General features: G+C 44.5%; 1 protein-coding gene across 1 annotated transcript in view; it reads right to left on the reverse strand.

Moving 5' to 3' along the window:
• Window positions 1-23,883, reverse strand: part of TFCP2 (transcription factor CP2) — a 1,231,094-nt gene that overhangs the window by 368,295 nt on the left and 838,916 nt on the right. The window contains exons 10-11 of the mRNA XM_069653380.1: window positions 11,269-11,344; window positions 10,544-10,637 (exon numbers count right to left, since the gene is read on the reverse strand). Coding sequence (XP_069509481.1) covers window positions 10,544-10,637; window positions 11,269-11,344 — 170 coding nt within the window. The remainder of the gene's footprint in view (window positions 1-10,543; window positions 10,638-11,268; window positions 11,345-23,883) is intronic.

Below are 23,883 nucleotides of genomic sequence, written 5' to 3' on the forward strand. Positions count from 1 at the left end.
ATATAGTTGTGTATGATATGTCTTTTCTGTATATAAAATGTGAAAAGTTATATGAACTATAACAAAAACAAAAAAATATGACCCATCATCCACCACTGACCAAGACCAATATTAGTAAAAAATCTTAACCGGTTTGTTGCAATCATATCCAATTTTGTACATACAGAACAAATTCCCCAACACAGTAACTCCCCAACCAAGGACAAATAAAAAAAAGGTCTAATAAAAATTACCACATGGAGCCATCACCATAGCTCTGAGCTAGTGCCGGCCGACACTGGGCCTCACACAAACACAGAACCGGAACACAGCAGGCAATACCAGTACCAAGACAGCTGTAGAACCAGAGCAGAATTAACTAAGGACACAGTCTGGAAGGAGAGGAGTAGTGCTCATCAGTACATGAGTTCTTGAGTGATGACAACCAGGTGGGAGCCACCAAATCAATCGTCCAAGTCCATCGTATTCTCTTCACTTAATGACAGACAGGCCACAGGTTTGAGCCTTTCCAGCCCTGGCACACAGCTTTCTTTGCGGCTTGGGGTTAGTCCGTTTTGGCGTGGTGGTCGAGGAGGTATGCTCTGGCATTCATGGATAGGCACTCCAGCAGGCCAACTTCTGCAGTGTCCCCGGACAGATTTAATTATTTGTTGCTTGCCCTCATGTATTTGTAGATCATGTATGTAGGAAACCCCACCTGTAGCGAATGCCCTCCTCTCTGAGCAGAGTGCTAAGTGGGCAGAGGACCCTCAGCTTTAGTAGCATAACCACTGCCAGGTCCTGGTATAGCTGGAGTTGGGTGCCATGGAAGGTCAGATCTAATGCAAAAAATGCAGACTCCACGATCTTCTGTTTGAGGACGAAAAAATTAATTATGCTAAGGACGGTGAGCAGGAGGGGTGGCAGCCATCCACTCTGCAGCAGGAAGCTCTACAGAGGCAGTGAGCGTGATCCAGCCCTATCGAGGCATCATCTGGGAGACCAAGGCAAGTGCAGATATGAGCCTGTACATACTCCCGCATATCAGAGTCTACCACGGAGTAGGGAACCCCATGTAGCCCATTGGTCCGTCTCGAGCAACTGTCCATGTCTTTGTGCTTGCTCTAGGTGTCTCGCACCCGAGCTCCAGATCCTGCAGGCACTGGGACACTTACGAAGACTCCAAGGTCTGTTCCCAGTCAAGGTCTACGATCTCGCCAATTAGTTGCTCATGAGATGTTCGGCTTGGTGCATGGGTGCCACCGGGCAGGTTGACCCCACAGTAGCTGTGCAACACTCCAGAAGCAAAGAAGCCATAGGAGATCCCCCATAACGCTCAGGTCCAGCATCCACCTTCAATCGTGTAGATAGCTCACAGGACTCACCGGTGCAAATCTGCAGGGCTAACTAGTATGGGCAATCAGCATAGACACATTCGGCAGCTCCGCCTGCGCAGCCGGTCCAGAGAGCGGGTGGGTGCAGGGGCCATCACAGGAGGCCAACACCGTTGGGCTGGAGCTCACTGCCTTCACAATCCACCTCCAGCAGTTGCTGTAAGGCTCCAATCGAGCCTCTGACCCCGCGGCACACCCTCCGCCGCAACACAAAGTCACCAGACAGATTCCCCCTTGAGGACCTCGTAGGGGCATTGTGCTCTCCCGAGCTACTTTCCGCACCGAGACCCAGGCGGTCTTGTCAAGACTCAAGACGAGAGACAATGGGCCAGGTTTTCATATTTGATTTGGGGGGAGGGCAGGGCAGTAGTGCAGAACAGGAGCCGTAGCACAGCGATGCAGAGGTTTCGTGCTGGCAGCACAGCTGTGTGCCACTCTCCCCCCACCCTCCTATCCCCTCCACCCTCCTATCCCCCCCCCACCCCCCAACTTAACCCCGTTCTGCTCTCTGCTCCTCTAGTCACTGCCTCTCTCGGAGCTGCAGAGCCACACATTTACTGTATCTGACCCAGCACGACACAGGCACTCGGACATCCTCTCTCGGACAGATCCAGGCCACGACCCGGTTATCAAAAATTCTAGGAAAACTGGTTACATACGTCCAGAATCCAATTTTGTTTGTTAAATTCTTGAAGCTGTATGTCAATTAGGTTTCCTAGACATAGTACTATGCCAGTATTGGGTACGGTTTGGGACATCTTGGCCACTGCAGATTCTAATCAATTGTCCTCATTGGTCATGTTGTATCGGTCAGCAGCTTTGGAAACCGTGGCTCACACAATCTTACTATCCCATCTACAGAATTTAACTGGAATGACAGATTATATCCCATCCCTGTTCACAAGCTTACTCACAGTGCGACTCAGACTAGTGAAATTGGGTTCTTAGGTTTCAGACTAGGCTCAGGTTAAATGTGGTGTCCCTCATGGCTCCCCCTTGGCTCCTCCGTTTAATATTTATCTGTGCTGCCAATTATGACTATTCTCCAGACATTTCAGCTATTCTCAGTTGTATACGGATACACACATTTATGTTAAAGCCACCGTCCTCTAGAGATTGTCTGTGTTAAATAAAGGACAGGTTCAATTTGGCATTGGATGACCAGCAAATTACTAAAACTGAACCCTGTCCAAAACCAATGTTATGTTGCTTTGGACACTGTCTTCTCAAGGACCCATGCCCCACCTATTCTTTTTGACCTCCCCACTTTTGATAGCAAAGTAAAGAACTTGGGGTTCATTTGAGACGCTGATCTGTCCTTTACTGCTTAGGTTAACAAACTTTCAAGATTTTAATTTTTCAGACTTTGGCTTCTTAGAAAGACCCTTCAGTTCATCCCGAAAATCGTACTCATTGATGGTGGGTGCACTTATTAAGTCCCACCTGTATTAAACCAATGCTCTTTAGGTTAGCTTTTCTAAATCATTTAGACAAGCTCCAAAATGATCCAAAATGCTTCAGTGCAAGTAATTTTTTTCTCTCACTATATATGTGTGTCCATTTCCTGAAGACAATTACACTGCTTACCAGTTCAACTGAGGATTATTTGTAAGGCCCTCTGGCTTGTATGCAAGTGTAGTAACAATATGGCCCTACCTTATTTATGCAGGATCTCAGTCTCACTAGGTCTTTACGTTCTGAAGACAAGAAGTTACTGATGGTCCTGCGGTCCTTCTGCTCTCGCCATGGAGACAGATGTTTTTACAGGACATCGGAAACATTGATTATCTCTCAAAAAATGTAAAAAGCCTTGCATTTCAATAGTTTTGTCGTTGTGTGCTTCCTGTGTCCAGCTGCACCCAGATGCAGGTTTTCTGCGAGGGTCCTCACTGTGGGAATATGCACATTATAAATGGAGTAAATACAATATACTGGAGAGGTTCAGGCCTTGTTTCTACCTCTACTGCCCCTAGAATGTGGACCTCCGTGCATGCAGTCTCAATGCCCAGATTCCATTCTCCAAGAGTTGGAGACCAGACCCTGAAGGCCTCAAATGATTGCAGGTAGGCCGGTCTTCTCATGTGTGGAGGCCGTTACACATGGTCATCCTTCTCAATGATCCCTCAATTGCTCCTGCACAACAGGAGGTGCCAGCCAATCCAACCTGGATTTGGTAGCACTTCTAGCCAGCTCAGTAGTGGCTTGTCACTATTGCCCCTCACAGATCTTCAGAGCCTCCTTCCATTTTCCCTGTTCTTGTTTCTAAAACCTCTGGACACTTCCGACAAGCTCTGTCTTACCAGCAACCTTAATCTGGTGGTGTAGAGGATTAAGAGATGCTGGTCCATTGAGGACATTTTGGAAGAGGCAGTAAAGCTCATGGCTGATTCAGGATCCAAGGAATTGGAAAAGCTGTGCATCTGGCTGGTCGATGCGGTTTCCAGAGTGCACTTAGCCAACCTTGTGCTCTCCATTTTTCAGCCGGTTGTGCCTTGTTAAGCTATTAACTGGTCTTATTCAACAGTCTCTGCCAGGCAGATCGGAGCTGTGGAATTTGGCAAGCACCTGTTGGTGTACCGCCTCTCGAAGAGAATCCAGCTACAGCCTCCTCTGGACCAAAAATAATTCAGGTTATGTGATGCAAACAGCTCAATATCATTTTGCCAGTACTAGCCCTTTATTGGGGAGATCATCCTTCGTTGCGTGTTAAGTTGACGCCACGTATGTGCCTCGTCTAGTTTCAACAGGTTGAGGGAGGACCTCTGTTCATGCCATGCAATGTGGATGACCATGTCCTTGCAGAGCCTGCAATAATTGCAGTCACCTCAATGCAGACATTTTTTGTGCCACATTTAGGAAGTTGTCTATAGAGATGCTGAGCAATCAGGATCAGACAACACCATGAAGCTGGCTATTCACAATGTCCAAAGCCTCCTTGTTGTACCAGACTAATTTCAAACGAAAGCTAGGGGGCTGTGGGAGCAGGGAGTTAAAATGGTGATCCAAACTATAAATGTAGTGATCCAAACTATAGAGTAATCTACATTTATGGAAGACTGCCATAGACTCTTCAAAAGGAATGCTACAACCAACCCCATCCTGTTCTGTAAGAATTTGAGCAGTGCAACTGGTGTGGGACTACACAAAACCTATCTTCTTGGTATTAGACCAACCTTTTAATATAGGCCTGTACTACACAAGATGGTAGTGCGACTGAGCAACCAGGCTTATCTTGAGAGGGGTAATGTGAGCTGTACAATTAAATCAGTAAATACAGGTATCAAAGTAAACACTTACACACCGAGTTATAATAAATAATTTATACACAAAGCTATTTAAAGCATTCTTTAAAAAGCAGTAATTAGCTGTAACATTGATTCCATGTAAGGGTTCAATTCAAAAGTGAACAAAGCAGGTGAGTAATTCATTCAAATGTTACACAATGAAAGTACATCAGCTAGTTAAAGGAGCCACTCAGACGGCAGGTTATACACTAGAAGCAATCTTCGCCAAACAAATACCTCATCACCACGGCGCCACCAATACAGATCCTCTGAAGCGACCACCTCACCATCCCTTTTGTAATCACGCTACCCAGGACAACAGCCAAAACAACCAGACAAACTGACCATCATGAAAAGAAACTGGAGGACCTTCAAAGCTAGCAAACTAATGGAACAAATGGAAATGAACAAACCACGACAAAGGCCCTGGACGAAGCTGACCTCGACAAGAAAAAACAGAACTACAGCACAAGTGGATCGCCGAAACAATTGACGACATCTCCAAGGAAAAACCTTTCACCCCATCACGTAAAAGATCAACAGCAAAATGGTTTAACCTGCTTCTCAGCAACATAAGACAAAACAAGACGCTTGCACTAGAGTGGAGGAAGAAATACGACCAGGCAAATAAATTACAATTCCAATGACAAACCCGCTCGTACAAAAAGGAAATCCACAAGGCCAAAAAGAAATTCTACGATAGCTGAATCTCCAAAGCTGCCAACACTCAAAAGGAACTGTTTAACATCATAAACTAAATGAGAAACCTCCCTGGCTGCAACACACATTCCCTCACTGAATCTATGCAACAGCCTTGCAGATTACTTCAAGAACAAAATCAGCACCATCCACCAAATCACACAAAGCAGAACAATTTACAACACGCAACCGACCTTGCCAGCCGAGGATCACCTGAACAAACTACAAAACTTTCTCCAAATATCAGTGGAGACATTCGTCAAACTGGTAAGAAACATCAACAAAGCTGGCTCACCCATGGATTCGTGCCCGCTAAACATACACAAATCAATCCTCACGCAAGGAGCACCCATGGAACACTACAGAAACCTTTTCAACCAATCACTATCAACAGGGAAAGTACTGCGTTTACAATCAGCACACATCAAGCCGCTCCTCAAAGACACTGCAGCCAGCGGCGAAGACCTCGACAACTACAGACCATTCTCAAACATCCTCTCCAGCAAATTTGTTCAAAACCTACATATATAGAACAATACAAGATTACATAGAACACCACCTGCTAGACCAGGCACAAGTAGGCTTCAGACCGATGAGGAACAGAAACAGCACTGCTCTCAATCTGGGATGACCTGAATGCTAATGCAGACTAAGATACAAACGCAGCTCTAATACTTCTGGATCTCAGCAGCATTTGACATTCAACTATGACATCCTCATCAGGAGATTGGAAGAAATAGCAATCACCGACATAGCCATAAACTGTATTAAAACTTTCCCAACAGATAGAACAGAAACCGCCTGGATCAAACCCTTCAAATCCACCTGTGGAGTACCACAAGGATCCTCCCCATTTCCGCTGCACTTCAACATGTACCTGGCTCCACTAATCAAGCTCATTAAAAGACATGGCCACTACACCGATGACACACAGATCATCTACAAAGTAAAAAACACACACGAAGAACACACAAACTTGCAAGAATGCCTACAAGAACTCTACGGCTGGATCAAGACAAAACCTTAAACTCAAACCATGCAAAAACAGCCACTACATCCCATGGCCAACAGAACTAAAACAGCACTGACACCATCAACAACAGTAAAGAACCTCAGAGTCCTGATGGACAACGAATTAACACTTGACCCACAAGTAAATGCTATAATCAAGAAATGCTTCATCCACCTGCACACAGTAAAAAGGATCCTACCGTTCCTCTTCTTCATCCACAAAACACTCACCATCCTTGCACTCATGTCCAGAGTAGACTACGCCAACAGCCTATACCTAGGAATGCCAGAACACCCATTAAAGAAACTTCAGCGTATCCAAAATGCATCAGCCAGACTCTTGCTCAAAATACCACAAAGAGAACACATTAGTCCAGGACTGAAAACACTACACTGGCTACCGGTAAAACAACGAATAAGGTTAAACACAATGTGCATAACGCACAGAGCAATCCACTGCAGAGGAGCAGAATTCCTAAATAAGAAAATAACCATCTACCATCCAGCAAGACGACTTGGATCAAGCTACATTTGCCTAGAACCAAAACCATACGATAAAGGAACATTTGGATGAGCATCTTTCTCACACCTGGCTCCTAAAACACGGAATCCCTACCAAAAAAAAATATGTAATACAAGGGATCATCTGGAAATCAGAAAACTACTAAAAATGTGGCTCTTCACCCCAGAATCAGAAGGAAACGAGTAGGAATCACACATTCTGGCAGAAACAGGACGCTGAGGGAGGGACCTACAATCCATTGCCTAACCATCCCCAACTGGTAGGCGAAGGGAGGGCATTTTGGACCTCTCACGCACACACAATGCCAGGTTTATAGACGAATACCACAGTTGGCAGGGAACCCAAACTAGAAGTCAAGGAAGAGACCTATAAACTTCCTAACCATCTCCAACCCTAGGGTGGGGGTGGGGGGAGAAAACCTCCACGACCCATTTCCACATAACGCTAGACTTCTACAGAAGATAATTATCACATTGCAATCATTGCAATATGCAACTTGCCTGCTGACTAGGATGCCAAACAATATCAAAGCACTAAGGATGGTCATAGATGCCGACCACAGAAAACAAAGCAAAGAGGTAAGAAAAAGACCCTGCTAGGCCAATAACAAAACCTAATTTTTCCACAACCTTCTCCTACAGAAACTAGACAACCACATGGCTGCACAGCAAACCGCACGTACTTCCCCACACTGCAAGAACATACAATCACAACCATGCAAAACAGCACATTCAAATCACTCAGACTCTAATATCGCACCCAAGCTCAGCAAACTGAACTGAAGCTGCCAACAGAACATCATACCTCACTTCCCTATTGCCACTGCATCCTACTAACCACTCCCACAGCCTGCCTGTTTCACAGTCATTTTTCACACCAGCCAGAGCACCAGGGGACCACTCTGGTGATGATAGTGCGCAGTACAAGTAACCTTTAATATTAACAGTTTCTCAGGAAGGAAAGGTTAGGGTTGGATCCGAACAGACTGATAGGTTACAAGAACAGTTAGATTCCCCCAAAAGGATGCAGGTTGTCAATTATCCCAGCATTTAAGTGTTTAACATAGAAGACCTGTAAGGGAACAAGCATTGCCAAAGCCAATAGTTTCAAGAGGAGGCCTTTAGGCAGCCAGGACAGCCAAAGTCAATGGATAAAGTCAAAGTTCTGATGCTCTTCTTCTTAGAAAAATGTTCTTAAATAGTCTGTTTTCAAAGCAGAAATCACAGCAACTCAAGAGGAGTCACCTTTAGAAAGCACAAGCTGTAAGGCCAAAGTTGAGGTCACCTTGGTGTTGGGTTAAAACGCACTCCCAAAAGGTAGTAAGCAGCCCAAGCCTCACAGTACCTTGAAATTGAAGAAAGTGTCCCAGCTGGTAGCCTTCAAGATACAATGCACTAGACCCTGGTTCCTGGTCCGGTGACGAAAGGGATGACATCTGGCAGGCTCCTGCTGCAGCACTCAAGAGGAGACTCGTCAGCAATGGATTTCTGTCGATTCAGCGTGTGGTTTGGCCCCTTTTTCTCAGGGATAATGAGGAACGAAAAGCTCCAGTTAGGATTTCCTTGATCGCTCGGTCCTGGACTCTAGACATGGATTTCTTGCTTCTGTAGGGTCCTCTGGTTGCCTAGGAAGATCTGGCTGAATTAGGACTTCAGAAGACAATGCACTCACAAGTGGTCAAGGTACCCCGGGTATTGGGCTTCTGCAGCCTTGGAAAGTCGCAGCAAGTCGGGGGTTGTGCCAAAATAGAGTTGCCTCGAGGCTAGTTGGTCCCACCAGCCTAAGGGAGGAAGTTGTCCTTCGCGGATCTGCCCTGTCAAATTGAAAACTAGGTCAGCACAGCGGGCACTTCGAGGTCCATGATGTGCGTCACAATGCAAACGCAGATGCCTATGGAGTTTGGCAGACTCCATAAAACAGTAAGGAACATAGAAAATCAGTCAGGAAAACACATGAGTGGGGGGGGGGGGGGGAGGTCCCACTCGGGAGCAAAATTTAAAAAGCTCTGAGTCTAGCAAACTAGTTGGGGGTCTCTAAGGTTAAAGGGAATTGGCACAGAAATGAAAATTCTCTCATACACTTCCACAGGTCTATAAACGGATCAGCCCTTCTTTTAAACAAGTAGGAACTCTCCCAACTCACATACTGCAATCAGATGAGACAAATCCTTGAGAATTTGTCTTAAATATTTCCCCCTTAACCATTGATTCTTGCTCCCACTACACAATGCACAGACTTGTGGCAACTTTGCTGCACCTGCAATACAAAGGCTGTATTACACTTCTAAATAGTTTTGATTTTCCATATTAGCCAGTATGGGCCCCTTTTTATAGAAGCAAGATTAATCCAGACAATTATTCACTACATGTTTCACAGAACTAAATGGGTAATAGTTTAATTGTGAAAATGTCTTAAAGTTAGTTGGAGCATACTGCATCACACAATACTCAAGCATACTGATGTAGACCCGATCACTGAAGAAAGGGTTTTACCAGAAATCATGGCTACATCAGACAGACATAACACTGATCAATTGTTGAAAATCAATGACCCTGTAGGTCGCTGTTCCGAGTCGCTTATCGCTTGATGTGCTTTGTGCTCTGAAGGAAACTGCACTGAGAATGGGTGCTTGTGGCTGGCTGACATACCCCTGAGAAGGCGTACAGGGGAAGCGAGAGAGAGGACTGCAGCATACTGGGATCTTCTCTGCGCTCTCCCCGCCTGTCGCCTCAGCCTGGCATGGTGCAGTGTGTTGCAGTGCAATTATCTTGGAAACGGTGCATCGTAGGGCCTTGAAATGAGGCTTGAGGTCCAGTCATTCTATGACCACCACTACATATAGAGATAAAACGGAAAATCAGTTTGTTCCTCATACAATTCCACACCAATCTGCACCACATTTTGCACAGTTACCCATTGGAACCCAGCAGATGTTACTGGCTACATTACAGGTGGAACCCCCAGCACGTTCCCTGGGTTTCAGCCCCTGTAGACATGAGATGGTTGCTTGGAGGCAGCCAAACATTACGGGGGTCACAGAAGGACCGTACAGAGCTTATTTGAAGCGCCTGGATGTGAAGAACAGAAATTCAAGGTCCCTCTGGGACCTTGAAAACCATATTTCAAGGCTCCAGGACCCACTGTTGGAGAGATTTACGGTGCGCAAAACTATGGACTGGACAAAGCTAATTTTAACCGTCTTGACGCCAGGAACAAAACTTGAAGGTCCCAGGTTTTAAGGCCCTAGGACGCACCGTTCCAAGATATCTGCACTGCAATGCACCGCAACCTACTGCACCGTGGAGAGAAGGTCCCATTATGCTGCAGCACACCAATTCTCTGATCTGCAGAGAATCTGCTCTGTGATTGTCAACAATTGATGAGTGTCATCCTGTCGGTCTCCAGAACCCAAGCGATATACGGGCACATTTTGCTCATTACAGAAAACCTAGATCGGACCTTCTAGTGAACAGCTTTAGTAAGAACATCCCTGGTAACTGCTGAAGGATCTCTGGTGTTGGTTACATCAATTTGTACAGTTTAAGTGGGATTCAGTAAACAAGTCTGCCCTCTGGATCCCTGGATGTGTGTTTTCAACTAGAAAAAATTATTCTGTAGTGTGCATAAGCAAGCATAATGGCATTTACACAAACCTGAGAAATTTGTGAAAAGTCTAGCAAAAGCTGCAAATCTGTTCCGTTGTAACCAAAGTTGAGCATCCTGAGGTGTCGCCGTTGGTAAGAGGTTCTGAAAAAGTTAAGATATGTTGTAGATGCATACAGTTAATGCTGAGCTCAAGCACTTAAAACATAAAATCTGCTACTTTGCAGCAATGACTTACTCGACAGACCCAGATCAAATGACCATTTTCTTGCAGATTAAACAGGAGAGCATTGCATTTTTAGGTCCATAGAAAGTGCCACTTGTATTAAAAAGCTAAATAGCAAAGAAGTCTGCATTAGAGTTTCTTGCTCAAAGTTATGCTTGCTTGCGCAGATTATAAAAAGCAGCAACACCAGAGGGCTATACTATACGTTTCTTTTGATAAAATGCTGACCTTCACATACAAGCACAATCCCAAGCCCCAGACTTGTGAAAACATGTCTAACAAGATGACAATGTAGTGATATACGGCAAGTCTCTTCATCAACCAGTTATGTGAAATTGAATACAAAATGCATGGTCAAGCTGAAAGATGCACAGATAGAGCATTCATGATGTAACCCTCAAAACATGATAAAGGACATCAACTATCAAAGTAGGATGTTAAAGGGAAGAACAAGACTGTTCAGAGGTTTTTTTTTTCCTTCTGCTTTTTACTCACACTACCAGTACTTCCATCCACAAGAAAAAACAAATGTATATTATTGGTACATACCTGCATAGTATTGACATTAGGACTAACATCTACGATTGGAGCCGCTGGCTCAGGCTGGTGGTTTGGTGAACCATTCCTAAAAGCAAACAAGAGATTCAAAATGAGAAAAAAACTATTTTAAGCCAGTGGGTTGATCTGTTTTATCTGAACATTTGCAACACAGACATGATGTGCCGTTGCCATTGTTTAATGCCTTCATTTAATGTATTGCTTTATTTAATTAATATACGAAGTGAACAAAATCCCTTCAGACAATACAAATTCTACGTTTCACAGAGGTATCCTATACGAACAAACAAAAATACCCATCACTTAAATCAGTAAACCATCACTTGAGACATTTTTACTCACTCAGACCTTTGACCTCTAAAGACTCATCTGTAAGCCTCGGTCTTAAGCCAGTGAAGATAAAATATTTGCAATTACCGTTAAAATGGATTTTCAGAACCAGCCCTCAGAATAGAATATATATTTGCCAGTGTCATTAACAATATAGTACAAAAGAGTGAATTAATAATACCACATTCAAATTACATATATTAAAACTCAAAAGTAGTGCTTAAAACAAGGTATAAATGTGCACATTTTCCATATATCGTTCGAATAGTTTACCAATCTTTAAAAATGCTTCTTTCACAAATACGCATATATCCCTTAAGGCACAGATTGTTGGCACATAAAAAACTTCTAATTGGTTCTAATTTTATACTTATTGAAATGATCCCTTAACCACACACTCCAAATATCGATCTGATTTTTTTTACAAATCAGCATAAAACAGAGCAGGCTTTCAGTATCCCCCCAAGCCTCAGATCCACAGCCGAGTTATTGCAGGCCAATTCATGTGGGCCCTCAGAGGCAATACATTTATTATTTTTACATTTATGTAACGCCCAGGCCCGTGGGTATCACAGCGTTTGTACAGAAGGATACAGTAGAAGTGGTATTGCAATAGCATTAAGGTGAACAGTCAAGGCTAGGTAAGGTACGGCTGATAGATCGTTAGTCGTACTTGTTAAATAACCATGTTTTAAAACGTTTCTTGAAGGCTGGTTAGGAAGGTTCATTTTTTAGGAGCGGCGGAAGAGTTTCAAAGAGAAGGAGTAGTGGTGCAGAAGCTTACTCCCTCACCCACCTCACAATCTGGTATGATTGAATCGTGGAATAGATAATGTAAGTTGACTGGAGGAGCTAAGGGTGCAGGCGCACTGTTTTCTTGCAATGCAGTCATTCAGGTATTGTGTGCTTCATTGTAGAAGCATCGGTGAGCGATGGTGAGAGTTTTGAAGTAAATCCGTGCTCTTATAGGTAGCCAGTGGACTTCTCTGCAGGTTGCAGCTATGTGATCCAATTTGCAGAGTCACAGGGCTAGCCACAAGTCTTTATTTTGCAACACAGGGCGTTGCAATAGTCAAGTTTTCTTAAGATGATTGCTCTTGAGAGGGTGAGGCAAATGCTGGTACTCAGGAATTGTCTGCTAAGCTAAATGAGGTTTGCAGTGTGTGCAGTGGAGGATGCTAGGGAATGTAAATGCCTAGTCAGAGTTCAGTGTCAAGGTATACTTGTAGAGTTTTGGCATGTTTGAGGACAAGGATGTTGGTGCCATCACCAGTGAAGGAGGAATACAAGGGACCCAGGGATTTGAGGTCAGAGAGGCAGCCCACGACGAGGCGCTCCACCTTTCTTCGTTGAGGCAGAAATTGTTAAAGGCTATCCAGAATTGGATACTGCCGAAAACCTTGTTAATGGAGGACTCAGTGGTGTAATTGCCAGACAGTGGCAGAAGGACTTGTGTATCATCTGCGAAGTTGGTGTAGGTGCCTAGGTTGTCGAGGATATCGAAGAGAGGTTTGGTGTGGGTACTATAGAGGGTAGGGGAGAGGCAGCATCCTTGTGGTACACCAAGAGTGACATGGATGGGGTCTTCAGCATGGTTGTCAAGAAAGACTGTGGGGGTACGGTTGTTAAGGAAGGATTTGATCCAGCGGACTGCCATAGGGGAGAAGTGGATTATCTGGGAGAGATTTTGGCAGAGTAGGACATGGTACACCAGGTCAAAAGCAGCGGAGAGGTCAAGAAAGCAGGATGGCTGATTCAGTTGCACCATTAAAATAATCCTGCGGCATTCAGGAGACCGTATTTGCATAAGCACATTCTCTGCAAGCGGGCCCTGCCAAGCAGCAATTAGATGTTCCAATGACTAATTTCACACTATATCTACACATTCTATCATGATCAAGGTGGAAAGCCTGTTCTTTTAAGTTCGCCAGACGTATTACCCCATTGGACAATTGCCTATAGTCCAGACCACATTGGTTACTAAAATGTATACAATTTTAGACCCAGGGCTATTTTACCTCGGGAAGTCGAGGTGAAGCAACATTTCCCCTAATACATTTCCCCAGGAGTGCAAGGACCCAATGCTGAAATCTTACGAAGGAAGCTATATCGAATATGATCTACAACCTTGAGGTCCAAATGACCCTCTCTGAAGGTTGAGAGAGGCCACCCCTGTTAGAGAACTGGGTTATTGACAACCTGTCTGGCCAAACTCAATCAGGTCTGTGTAGCAGAGCAGCAGGCCAGGACTTCAGGAACTATGGGGATGGTTTAATGATCGAGAAAGCCACACACAGAACACTCTAATACAATTAAAACAGAAGTACAAAACTACTCTATATTAGGCCTTAACACACACTAGACATGAATGTTCACACATTTTTCTGAAACAAATGACAAACATTTGATGCTTGCATCTTCTAAGATGCACATGCTTTACATAGGCAGACATCTAGTGGTTGGTGCAGAGTAATGCTTTATTTCTTTTCGAGGTCGGAAATAGGACGTTGACGGGGCATTCCTGTAATACTATCCCCTACTGTGATGTGTACAGTACCCACGATGCTTCACATGTTGAGGTCCTCCGATTATTGTTTTCCGACCGGAGGATGCACAACGTGTACAGTGGAACTGGGAGTGTGATGAAAAAGGTGACCAATGTCATGTAACCTATTGGTGATGCCTGCATCTCCCAGTAGGAGGTAATGGGGGGGGTGGGCAGGCACATGTGAATCTAAGCAGATACAAGCATCAGAAACACTTACTGGAAGGCAATGTTTGCATTCTGAAGCTTGTGGATCTGCTTAAAATCACATGCTTTGCATAGAGTAGCAAACAGTACCTGATAGAGGTAGGTATATTAAAGTAACAGAAACGTTTCAACACCACTTGTCCCACCTGTGAAACATTTTGGATTTGGGTGTACACACAATAATTCTGAGTTAAAGTGTGAACTGACTCCATGTAACTGCTTTACAGATCGCTTCCAATGGTACATTTCAAATGAAAGCTAATGTAGTGCCAGTGCTACATGTAGAGTGTGCCCTATGTGTAAAGGGAAGTGTTTCGTTTGATTGGCTCTAACGCTGTTGGATACACATGATAATCCACCTAGCGATGGAAGCGTTTGACAGAATCAGTCTGCTCTTCCAGCCGGCAGAGAAAATAAGAATTGATCTGTTTTTATAATGGTTTTGTGTTAACATAATACATGACTGCCCTATGAACATCTAGTTTTGTATTTTGTTTATTTGTAAAGCGCCCCGGGCCAAAAAGGCATCTGGGCGAATAATCTTAGGAGAACAAAGTTACAGTTACATATCAAAACAACAATGAGTAGCTACCAGTTTACAGTCAACACGCCGGTAGGACTCCAGTAGTGTGTGAAGATCCCCTCTTCTCCTAAATTTTGAGGGTTATACAAGAACACTGGTAATTCAATGGACCGGTTTACATGAAATTTAGATATGCATTCTTGAGAAAAACGTGGGTGTGTTCTTAAGACCACCTCTTTATGTACTGCTCCAAAGGGCTCAGTTGTAGTCAAAGATTGATATTCGCAGATTCAACGAATAATAGTGATGGCTATAAGAAAAGCCATTTTGTGGGTGAGGTCTTTAAAAGTTGTGTTGTGCATTGGTGAGGAGAGGACCCAATCATTTGCTTAGCACCACATTTAAAACCCAACCTGGCGGTGGGTGTTAGGGAGAATTCTCTGTATAGGCTAATTTCACAAACCTAGTGAGTCTCGCAGCAGCTTTGCTGGATTTTTGGGGTTTAATTTGTTCTCCTGCTAAGAGTGAGACTCTTTCTCCCACTCTTAGACATGATTTGAGAATGTCCTTTGACTTTGTAATGTGTTTTATGGGCTATGGGGTCTTTTACTCCATAGGGCTTCATGTGTTTTTGGTAAGTGTGTTACACAGCACCCTCAGTGCAGTAACACAGTAGCAGTAGTGGCCCCCAAACAGACTCCATACCCTGGGACTGACTACTGTCTCCCAGGGCATGTAAAGTCACCATTGACTTTACTAGTCTTAAATTGTGAACAGAACCAGTACAAACCATCATATTGTGGAGGTACTGGTAGGGGTAATTCGATTGCCCCATGGTCTGTTTTTCAAGGGGGCACTGTCCAGTCCCCCCCCCATATGTCGAGTTTCTGACTGGTGGCAGTGGTTACCACGCAAAATATTCCACCGGAATATTTCCTATGGGATTTTCCCATTCATTTTAAACGCACCAATTTTTTGGTGCAATGTTAAAGATACTGCTGGGTTATTTATTTAATATTTATTCCCTGGTTGGGTCTTTTTGTCAGGACTCGGTTTTAAAATGGAGTTTGTGTTCGCCTCTAACTCCAGCCCTTTGTTCCACTTTTGGCGGGCTTCTGCACAGAAGCCTCCAAAAGTGGTGCCACTCTGTCTGGGTCTGCAGGATGTGTGGGAGGTGGGGGGGAGGGGGGGAATAGGCACCCTGGACTGAGTTGCCTTGGCAACTCAAGTCGCACTCTTGTGTGATTGGCCCAGTGGCGAGCCGCCCGGCTCACCACTTAGCATGTTTGATTGACAGCTAGGCTGATGAATGGGGGTTTTGCTGCATAAAAGCAGGGCTTTGGGGACTGGAACTTCATAAGTCGCCACAGGACCTAAAGAATCCGAAGAGGGGAGAAGCTGAGCCATCTACGACGACGACACCACCGGTGGAGCCCTGCTGTACGAAACTCACCACTTTCCCGACGACAGAGGAGATCTTCTTCCAGGAGAGTCTTCTTCCCTTTGAGCTGGTGGGACCAACCAGTTCACCTTTTTCGCCTTCCTGGATCGTCTCATGGTCGAATCGCCCGTGCCAAGCACCGAAACGGCCGGATAGCCAAGCTTCACCACTACCGCGAATAAAAGGGTAGTACCTTTTAACCGGGAAACTCCGACTGGTTTCTTCCCTGGCAGTGTGACGACCTCCAGCTTTACTCCACGTCGGGATCTTCTCTTCCCCTGGATGAAGCACAGACTTGCACCCGCTGCCAGGAACAACTGCCGCCGCTGGAGCTTTCTCACCATTTCAGGTACTTTGTCCCGCCTGGTCTCCCTTGCAACAGACTGTTCAAGGTGTCCCGTAAATCCTTGACTCTCTATCCTGGGGTGACCTCGGACCCGTTAACACTACCTTTCTATCTTGATCCGACCTCTTTTTGACTTTCCTGCAAAGACTTTTAGTGCATTTCCACTGTGTGATCTTGGGCACATTCCGCCTTGCTCCCTCCAAGAGTGGGCCTGGCCTATGAACATTTTGCTCTACAGTAGACCCTGCCTTTCTGGACTTGCTGTGGTTCTTTAAAAGTGTTGGTATTGTGTGTTTTTTTCCTATTTCTGCCTTTTCTCTCCCTTTTTAAATAATTATTGGAGTGCCATCTATGGTTACGCGCTCCCCTCTGTTTTGCTAAATAAGTGGTGTACTAACCTAGACTTGTCAAATAATTAATTATGGTGGTGTACATATTTCTAGTGACTGTTTGAACTTGCTTGACATATTAATGCCAGTGTATTTTTACAAGTGTGCTTTTAAATAAATAATTATATACTTTTATACCAAAGCTCTGTCAGTGTTTGCTTGTGCTACTGTATTTTTAGCCCTATTGTGTATACTCTATATACTGCCTAACTCTTCTTGAGAGAAGTCTGACTGCTCAGCCACAGCTACCAGGTAAATCTGGGTGGTGCAGACTGCTACAATTGGGTTTACTGCTATCACCTGTAGTCTTAAACATTTGCAGTGGTCCCTAAGGGAACTGCACAGGTTTCTGCCTAACAGTGGGTTAGCAACCATTGGATGTAATCATTTTACTCCATCCGTGAATTCTTTGACGACTGGAATCTTCCGACCAGGAGACCTTGTTTTGGGATGTTGTATATGCGGATAGTGCCACTAAATGCACCTTCAAATAATTAAAGACCAACAATGAATCCAGCAAATGCAGCAGATAAAGCAAAATATGAGCTGGAAACAATCAATTGGATTGATGCTAGAATTTCTACACCACACATGGCAAACATTTCCCACTTATTAAAGTTGCAGCATCTAGTGCTAGGCTTATGTGCTTCACTTAAAATGTTAATGTATTTGTCCGGTAAATTGAGGTGTCCAAATTCTATAACATAAGCCAAGATGCTTGTATGAGGTTGGGGGTGCTGAATTAGACCCAGAATCATTGATGCTATGACAATCATTTGCATATGTTCCTGGTGCATTTTGTGGATCACTTTGTTCAAGAGTGGTGTCGGTGGAAAACCGTAAGCAAATATTCCTGACCAATTGATCCATAGTGCATTCCCAAGGGACCCCTTCTGTTAGAGTCTGGAGGCACAATTTTAGCATTTTGTGTTTTTTGCTGTTGCAAAAAGATACATGTCTGGTTGCCCTCATTCTGTAAAAACGTGCTCGAGTACGTAACTCCTGTTCGTGTTCTAGGGGCTGCAATCTGCTTAGGGTGTCTGCTAGGCAACTGTGTTCTCCTGGAATGTGCTGGCCCTGGAGATGCATCTCTCTAAAGAGACATCATTTCCATATCTTCTCACTGGGCATGGACAACCTTGGGGAGTATGTTCCACACGGTTTGTTGACATAACACATGGCTGTCGAGCCATCGGTTTCAATTAACCAATTTTGTACCTTTTTAGCAGGTGTTGGAATACATGAAGTGCTCCGTAAACTGCTTACAGTTCCAGAACTTTTCCTAGTGGGAGAGAACACGTCCCCAACACTGAGGTGTAGGCATTGGGGTCCCCATCTGATTAATGATGCATCTGTTGTGATCTTGAGGTTAGTTGGCGGTTTGACAAATTGAAAAAAGAAAGCATGTTAAAAGGAAAATCACAATTTTGAGGCCGACACCTATGTGTCAGATTCCACTAGATCATCCAAATTCCTCCTCTGAGACCACTTTTTCGACTAGACGCATGTTTAGCCTGGCGTGTGGCACAATGAAGATACAGGATGCCATTGTGTCGATTATAGCACTAAGAAATTGCTTTCACTGACTGGGTTCTAGACTGGATTTCTTTTAGTTGATGGAAAACACGAGTCTGTGCAGAAGGTAGATCAAGTTTTTTTTTGGGTTATAATTCTAGGGTTTCCCCACTTCACTAAACCAGTCGTCCAGATAAGCGTATACTGGAATGCCTTCCCTTCCGAGGTGTGCTGCATGACTGCCAGGGCCTTTGTGAACACTCGAGGGGCTGATGCAATCCCAAAAGGCCGTACCTTGAATTGATAGTGATGAGAACTTAGTTTGAACTTTCGGTACTTTCGATGTGCTGTCGGCATTAAAATATCCAGTGTTGCCGGGAAATCTCCCTCTTTGAGCAGTGGAACCACTTCCTGTAATGTGATCATCCAGAACTTTTGAGACTCAGATATTTGCCGGCTTTAGGTCGAGCACCGTTCTTGGTTTTGTCTTTCTTTGGAAAGAAGGAAGTGAACAGAATAAATACCTCCATTCACATGTGATAGCGGGACTTGGTCTGTGGCTTCCTTTTGTAAGAGGGTGTCCATTTCTGCTTGCAGGATTCACAGGTGTTCCAGCTGTATGTTTTGGATCTAGATTGCAATGTCCTACGAACTCCAAGCAATACCGCTTTTTACAGTCCATAGAACCCACTTGTTGGATGTCATTCCCTGCCATGCGTGCGTAAAAGAGGTTATCTGACCACCTACTAGGGTGAGATGGGAGGGAACCTGGAAAAGAGTCTTCATTTAGAGGCATTGGCTACTCCTCTAGAGGTTTGGCTTCTTCCCTGACTTTGACCTCTTCTGAATTGCCTTTGAAAAATAGATTGCACCGTACCGTGTTGATTGAGTAACCCAAGGGCTTCAACCTGCACCTGAGGTATAGCCTGACTGAGAAGAGGATCTGGAGAAGCTTTGGGTACGAAACCCATGACGATTGGTAGCGGAACTTCACTGATAAGGTCCACTTGTGATCTGGTCTAAAGTTTTGAGAGTTTCATGCTCTTTTCTGGCTGTTTCCAAGACCTGGCCTACTACATTGTTGAAAAAAAGTAAAGTTTAGGAGCGTGGCTTGAGTGTAGGGTCTGAATCCAGAACCTCTTAAAAAGGCCTTTCTCTTGACTAGGGTTGCTTCAGCAACAAGTCTACCAGCTGTTTCAGCCACATCTAGAGCATTTTTTAATAGTTGCATTAGCCCGATTGTTTCCCCTCCGTTTGAGACTTTTAGGGTTGACAAGAGTCATTAACCAGATCTTCCATCTGATCCCACTGCACCCTATTAAAAAACTAGCCATAAGGGCTGTGTTATTGGCTATTCTAGTCTGGTATGTTACCTTTTTCCCTTTCCCCAGAGCATATCTTTTTTTGCTCTCCATCTGGTGGTGCCTTAGACGAGTGTAAGGGTGCTCCTGCCCTCTTACGGGTAGTAGTAACTCTACTAGAGAGTCTGGTTTTAAATGCCTTTTGATGGAGGGTCTATTGGAGCAGGTTTAAACCGTTTTTCTATATGGGGATTAACTGCTTTTGTGAGTACAGGAGTGGCAAGAGAATAATGCTTCTCTTGTATGATTGCAATAGGCGGTATGCATTGCCATATTTGCTTTTTTACCATTAAGGATCTGTCCATTAAATCTGTCTATTCTCAGACTCTCCATCTTGAAAATGTCTGCAGCATTCTTTCTGAGATTATATAGAATGTTGTCTATGCGGGAAAGTGAGATGGATCGTCAATATCAGGGGACGGAACTGGGAAGTCATCAGGGCCAGTACCTGGACCTTCCTCAAATGTGTCATCTGTAAATTCCTCCACCTCAATAGTGTCTTCATATGTGGGTGTGTGCACCCGTTGCCTTTTTCTAGGGTAAAACGTCCTCACAACTATTCAGTCTTAATTGGATGCTTACCTAAGAGCTCCATAAAAGAGTACCACATCTTGATGGATTGTTCAAACCTTTCCTTTGTCCACGAAGAGGATACAAGTAGAAAGACCACATCCTTCCCCTAATGCTCCTGACAAAGTTTTTTTTCTTTTTAATGTTTCAGTAATAGTGGTGGGACCGTGTGTGACTGGACTTGTGAGCTTAGGAAACGGGCACCAAAACTGAATTTCGGTACTCCAGATTTTGGTTTTGGAGCCTGGGATGTTATTTTTAGGGCAGAAGTCAATTTTGGTGGCTGCGATTGTTTCGAAACGTGGGTCGAGTGAGAACCACTCTGGTTTGAAGATCTCTTTTTCAAAGCTTTTTTGATATGTGCCGAAACAGGAATGGAATGTTTGCATCTAGATTTGCTCGTCATATCCGCACCAGGCACCGATCCAGAGTGCTCGCAATGTGAGTGACTTATATGTTTGGTCTGGTCACCAGAGGAAGCCTCCAAAACAGCACTCGACACCTAGCTTTCAGAGCTGTGGACTGGCTAATGGGAATCTAATGGTTCCGTATGAGAGGTCTCCTTGGCTCTGCTAACGAAACTGGAACTGTCCTGCTCTGCCTCAGAGTTCTCTGCGACTGTGGGGGTGTTCGGCAGATGCCCCAGCCTGCATTGCCTAGGCTTTACGAGTCGTCGGTTTGAGGAGCTTGCAGGGTTGGCACTTATCATCCTGGTGACCTCTAGGGAGACTACAGTTACACACTCCAAGTCTTTATTGCATATGGGACAAAATTAAAATGGAGCATTCTCCAATGTCGAAGCTGGTGGGCAGGGAAGCAATAAATTAAAGGGGAATTATGTGGAGACATTCTCCAATATAAAACGAATGTATGTTTCCCCAATCCATTCTCTGTGTAGGACGAAAGGCCTGGAGACATCGTAGACTGCCGATCCACGAAGCTCGCCCCTAGTGATGAATTGATGAAAAGGCTCGGGCAAGCAGGCTCAGTTGAGGGATCTGTGGTGATGAGGACATTCACAACATAGATAAGTATCTAAAGTGTTGCTTGATCTCGAGCAAAATATTTTAGTAACTTTGCAAAATACTACCAACCCAATGGAACAAAACAATCAATCTGAAGAACTCAGTGTGTGAAGGAGCATTGGTACTGTACACATTACAGTAGGGATAGTATTATGGGAACACCCAGTCTAGGTCCTATTTCCCACTTCAAAAAGAAATGTTAATACTCTGCACCAACCACTAGATGATGGCATATGCAAAGTATGTGATCCTAAACCGATCCACAAGCCTCAGAAATGTACACACACAATTGGTGATCCCAATAGATATCACCCAAACTTGACCCAGAAAACAGTCGAAGCAGTTTAGCAATAAAATGGACTGTAAGCCGTAAAGCAAAGTAAATGCCAGAAAAGTAATGGAAACAAATACCTTGCTGTATAAAATGAGCAACTCGCCCATCAGTCTCCATCTCCCACAAACACATCAGAAGTCCTTCCCTGGTAAGGTAAGTAGGCCCTTAGTGCCTCAGAGTGAAATGTCCCAGGTAATTACCTGCTACGGTGAACTGGACGTATTTAAAAGAGAAGCACAATTCTTGGTAAAGCCCGGGGATAGGTAAATGTGCCAGTGATTAAAGCATGACCAATAACTGACACCCATGCCCTACATGTTTCGATCCCTGCACAATATAGGATCTTCCCTCAGGGGCCAATCACGTGATGCAAAACAACCTCCAAAGATTGAAATATTTGGTAAATAAATACCCAAATCACAATTTTTCAAAAACAACCTTCTCTCCCGATATATCTCAAAGGTAGATATGTACCTAAGTGATCAACAAGCATAAGAATTAATTTAGTGGTACGGTGGCTGGGAAGGCAGTCTTTATTTTATGTTTGCAAAATAACCTTTTATATAGCGCTCTATATATCATTGGTATGAACTCAAAGCGCTTGTGGGTTGAACGTCCTTGGGGACCGTAGTCCAAGTCAGTCGAGAGAGTAAGGTGCTTGGGTGGAATAGGACGCAATTACAGAGGTGGAAAAGTCTGACCACCCATTTATTTGCATATGTATATGTGGGGGGGGGTAAAGTTAATAAAAATGTATCGGTGTAAGGTGGGGGGCTTCTGGGGGGTCTCCCCCCACAGATATATCTGTGGAAAAAAATTGAGAAAAAAAATCTCTGGGACTTTTAGTGGTCGAACTTTTCCACTCGGTAATTTCACGCAGATCCCTTGGGTGCACTCAGTATGTGAGCAGCTGATGCGATTGGTTGATGGTAGTTGCATCCTAGCCTTAGGTGTGTTGGTATTGAGAGATCAGTTGAATGTGTGCACTCTGGTGGTCTGTCTCAGAGACTGCATTCTGGCGGCTAGGCCAAAATTGATCGGGTATAGATGCGTTCCATTTTGTGTTGGCGTAAAGTGAGCATAGTGATAGGAGAGGCGAGTGTCAGTGGTGGATGTTTTATTTTGACGAGCCGACTGTTCTGGATTACATTCATGTGCTCCGTGATAGCTGCACTGTGGGAGATGGGACAGGGGTAGCAAGGCATGTGTAGCGGACTCACGAGGCGGCTAGTTAGTGGTCTTATATTTAGAGCCTGCGGGATGCCAAGGTTGTCGCTGATGGTTACTGTTTGTCTTGGTGACTTGTTTATAGGGTCATTGCACAGGATCTTCTTGAACATTTGTCTGCAGGTTGTGTTGACATTTTGATGTAATGATATTGGAGTCATGGTGCATGGTGTTGTAGTGTTTTAGCAGCCTTAGATACACATAAGGAACAAGTTACTTACCTGTAACTGTTGTTCTCCAGCATGGGTCTGGTATGGATTCACATGCTCATGAATATTCCCCCATCATGCTGGTACTCCTCGGTAAAAGAAAAAACTGTTTCAGTTACATTTCTAAACTGTCTTTCTCCTATAAACCAATTACTGAGCTCTGGGTCATACCGCCCCAGCCATGCCTGCCCTCTCCCTAAGCCCCTCCTCAGGCAGTCATCTTCAGATTTAGTAGCACGCAAAGTAGCAGTAGACCAAGAAAAGAGCCACAGAGGGGCAGGCGAGAGGGTTTGCATGTGAATCCATGGCAGACCCATGCTGGAGAACAACAGTTAAAGGTAAGTAACTTGTTCCTTCTCCAGCATGGGGTCTGGCATGGCTTCACATGCTCATGAATAAAGAATATACAGCAGTACATATACAACCACGGGGGGCGGCAAGGCTCAAGAGAAGGAATCTCTTACCTCACCAGGCTCACCTTCAAACGAACAGTTTGCGCAGCACTGATTGGACGACTCTGGACTACTCCCTGGAATCCGTGAAGGTGTGCATCGACCTATACGCAGCAGCTCTGCAAATGTCCA

The sequence above is a fragment of the Ambystoma mexicanum genome, chromosome 3q, assembly GCF_040938575.1.
Source record: "Ambystoma mexicanum isolate Mex_15411 chromosome 3q, UKY_AmexF1_1, whole genome shotgun sequence".
Lineage (NCBI taxonomy): Eukaryota > Metazoa > Chordata > Amphibia > Caudata > Ambystomatidae > Ambystoma > Ambystoma mexicanum.